This window comes from Sorex araneus, chromosome 6, assembly GCF_027595985.1.
Source record: "Sorex araneus isolate mSorAra2 chromosome 6, mSorAra2.pri, whole genome shotgun sequence".
NCBI classification, from domain to species: domain Eukaryota; kingdom Metazoa; phylum Chordata; class Mammalia; order Eulipotyphla; family Soricidae; genus Sorex; species Sorex araneus.
The window spans coordinates 155,454,784-155,457,129 of NC_073307.1; the positions used below are offsets into that span (position 1 = coordinate 155,454,784).

General features: G+C 39.7%; 1 protein-coding gene across 1 annotated transcript; it reads right to left on the reverse strand.

The window, feature by feature from the left end:
- LOC101549507 (olfactory receptor 5B3-like) lies at window positions 1–939 on the reverse strand. Its single transcript, XM_012935454.2, has one exon. The coding sequence runs from the start codon at window positions 937–939 to the stop codon at window positions 1–3; it is 939 nt and encodes a 312-aa protein (XP_012790908.2).
- Between the last annotated feature and the right edge of the window lie 1,407 nt (window positions 940–2,346).

Here is a 2,346-nt window from a genome sequence, read left to right on the forward strand (position 1 = left end):
TCACAATCCTAAGAATAGTTTTGCCTCTAAAACAGCCTTCATAAATGCACTCTTGACCTCCTTGTTCCTCAGGCTGTAGACTATGGGGTTCAGCATGGGGATGATCATGGTGTAAAACACAGATGCCATTTTGTCTGTGTCCATGGAATGGCTGGAGCTAGGCTGTAAGTACATGAAGATAATTGTCCCATAGAAGATAGAGACTGCAACAAAGTGGGAGGCACAGGTGGAGAGAGCCTTCTGGTACCCTGCAGACGAGCGCATCTTCAGGATGGTGATGAATATGAATGTGTAGGATGTCAAGATAACCAGGAGAGCAAAGAAGATGTTGAAGGAATCAAAAGAAAAAAGCACCATCTCACTAACACGTCTGTCAGAACAAGTGAGAACCAGGACTGCCGGTAAATCACAGAAAAAGTGGTGGACCACGTTGGACCCACAGAAAGAGAGGCTGAATATATCCCCAATGTGGATAGAGGCATTCAGAAAACCACAGATATAGGAGCCTGTTATGAAACAAGCACAAACACATGTTGTCATGGTGGTGGTGTAATGCAGGGGTCTGCACACTGCCAAGTAGCGGTCCAAGGCCATTGAGGCCAGGAGGTAATTTTCCACGGTGGCGAATGCTCCGAAAAAGAACATTTGTGCAGCGCATGCGTTGTAGGAGATGACTTTGTCTCCGATAAGAAATCCAGACATGACGGAGGGAGTGACAGCCGTGGAGTAACAAAAGTCCACCAGAGACAGGTTGCTGAGGAAAAAGTACATGGGAGTATAGAGACGAGAGTCCAGCAGAATCAACAGGACCATCCCCAAGTTCCCAGTCAGAGTGATGAGGTAGATGAGGGTGAACATGACAAAGAGAGGGACCTGCAGTTCCGGAGCATCCGTTAGTCCAAGCAGGATGAATTCTGTCACTTCTGTGCTGTTCTTCATCAGCGTTGAGTGACACAAAATTTTCTGGGGCTATTGAAGGAAAGAAGTGGTGATAAAGAATATTAGACTTGGGGTTGGAGCAATAGCACAGTGGGTAGGGTGTTTGCCTTGCATGTGGGTTACCCAGGCTCCATCCCAGGCATTCCATATCCTTCCCTGAGCAATTCCACAGCCAGGAGTAATTTCTGAGACCACAGTCAGGAGTAATCCACGAGAATCATGGGGTTTGACCCAAAAGCCCAAAATAAAATAGAATATTGGAGTTAAAAATTATATATTTAATGTCACCGTTTTACTATGGGAACAATTTGGTTTCTTTGAGGATCTAAAAATAAAATATTTGCTTCATAACATTTCCTGGTGTTTAAACTTTAGTTATCTTTACTTCTATTGACTCTAGGTACTCTACATGAATTTATCTCATTTTTCACTCTGCAATTTTATTTTAACTGAGAATATGAATTTATATATTTTGATTAATGGCCTGTCCTGAATGAATATATCTGCAAGTTTAGTTTTTCCAGTAATAATTTCCAGTACTGATTTTCAAAATTTATCTGCTTTTGACTACCTCTCAAGACCTGCTCCAAACATTTTAAGTATACATATTTTAATTTTTTTCAAAAACATTATGTAATTTGTTATATTCATTTAAGATCTGATGTAGAATAAATTGAGTGATTTTTTATGGTTAAGAATTAATTACTTGACAGTCATGTTTAGGACCAAAGCCAATCTTTGAAGCTGCACTGGGTGGTACCTAAGGATAAGTCTTCAATTTTGGTCTTGAACTAAATTAAATTCAAATTGAATTTCACTTTAGTCATGTCTTCACTTTAGTGATGTCTTCACTTTCAGTGTTTAGGGTTTAGTAGCGCAGCAACTAAAAGAGTATGTGTTGTGGATGTAGTAGGATAACAGGTAGGATCATGGTACCCCTAGTTGTGATGGTTCCCAGATAATCAGGTAATAAGCAGAGACAGTCTGGAGGAAGAAAAAGTATTTGTTACAGAGCTTGGATTGGTATGTGGTTTCTGCTAGTTCTAACATTTGCTACACACCTATCATTGATCATCTCTAATTCCCACTAAGATTAGTTCTCCATCTCCAACATAACAACAATGAGATTGACTTTAAAGTCTTGTTTTGAGAATTAAACAAGGTAATTAATTTTTAAATGTTAGGTATTTGGCACAGCATGATAAGTACTAGCAATAATATTAGGATAAAATGAAAGTTAGGTTAGAAAATGATGGTGACATGCATAGCTGTGGGAAGATGTTTTGAAGTCTGGAAAACATCTACTTGTTTTCCTCTTCAGGTTCTCTTTTCTCCCTCTTGAGGGTCTCTGATGTTTCCTGCGATCTCCTGTGTCTCTCGGTTTTCCCTTATACACAATAATGACAA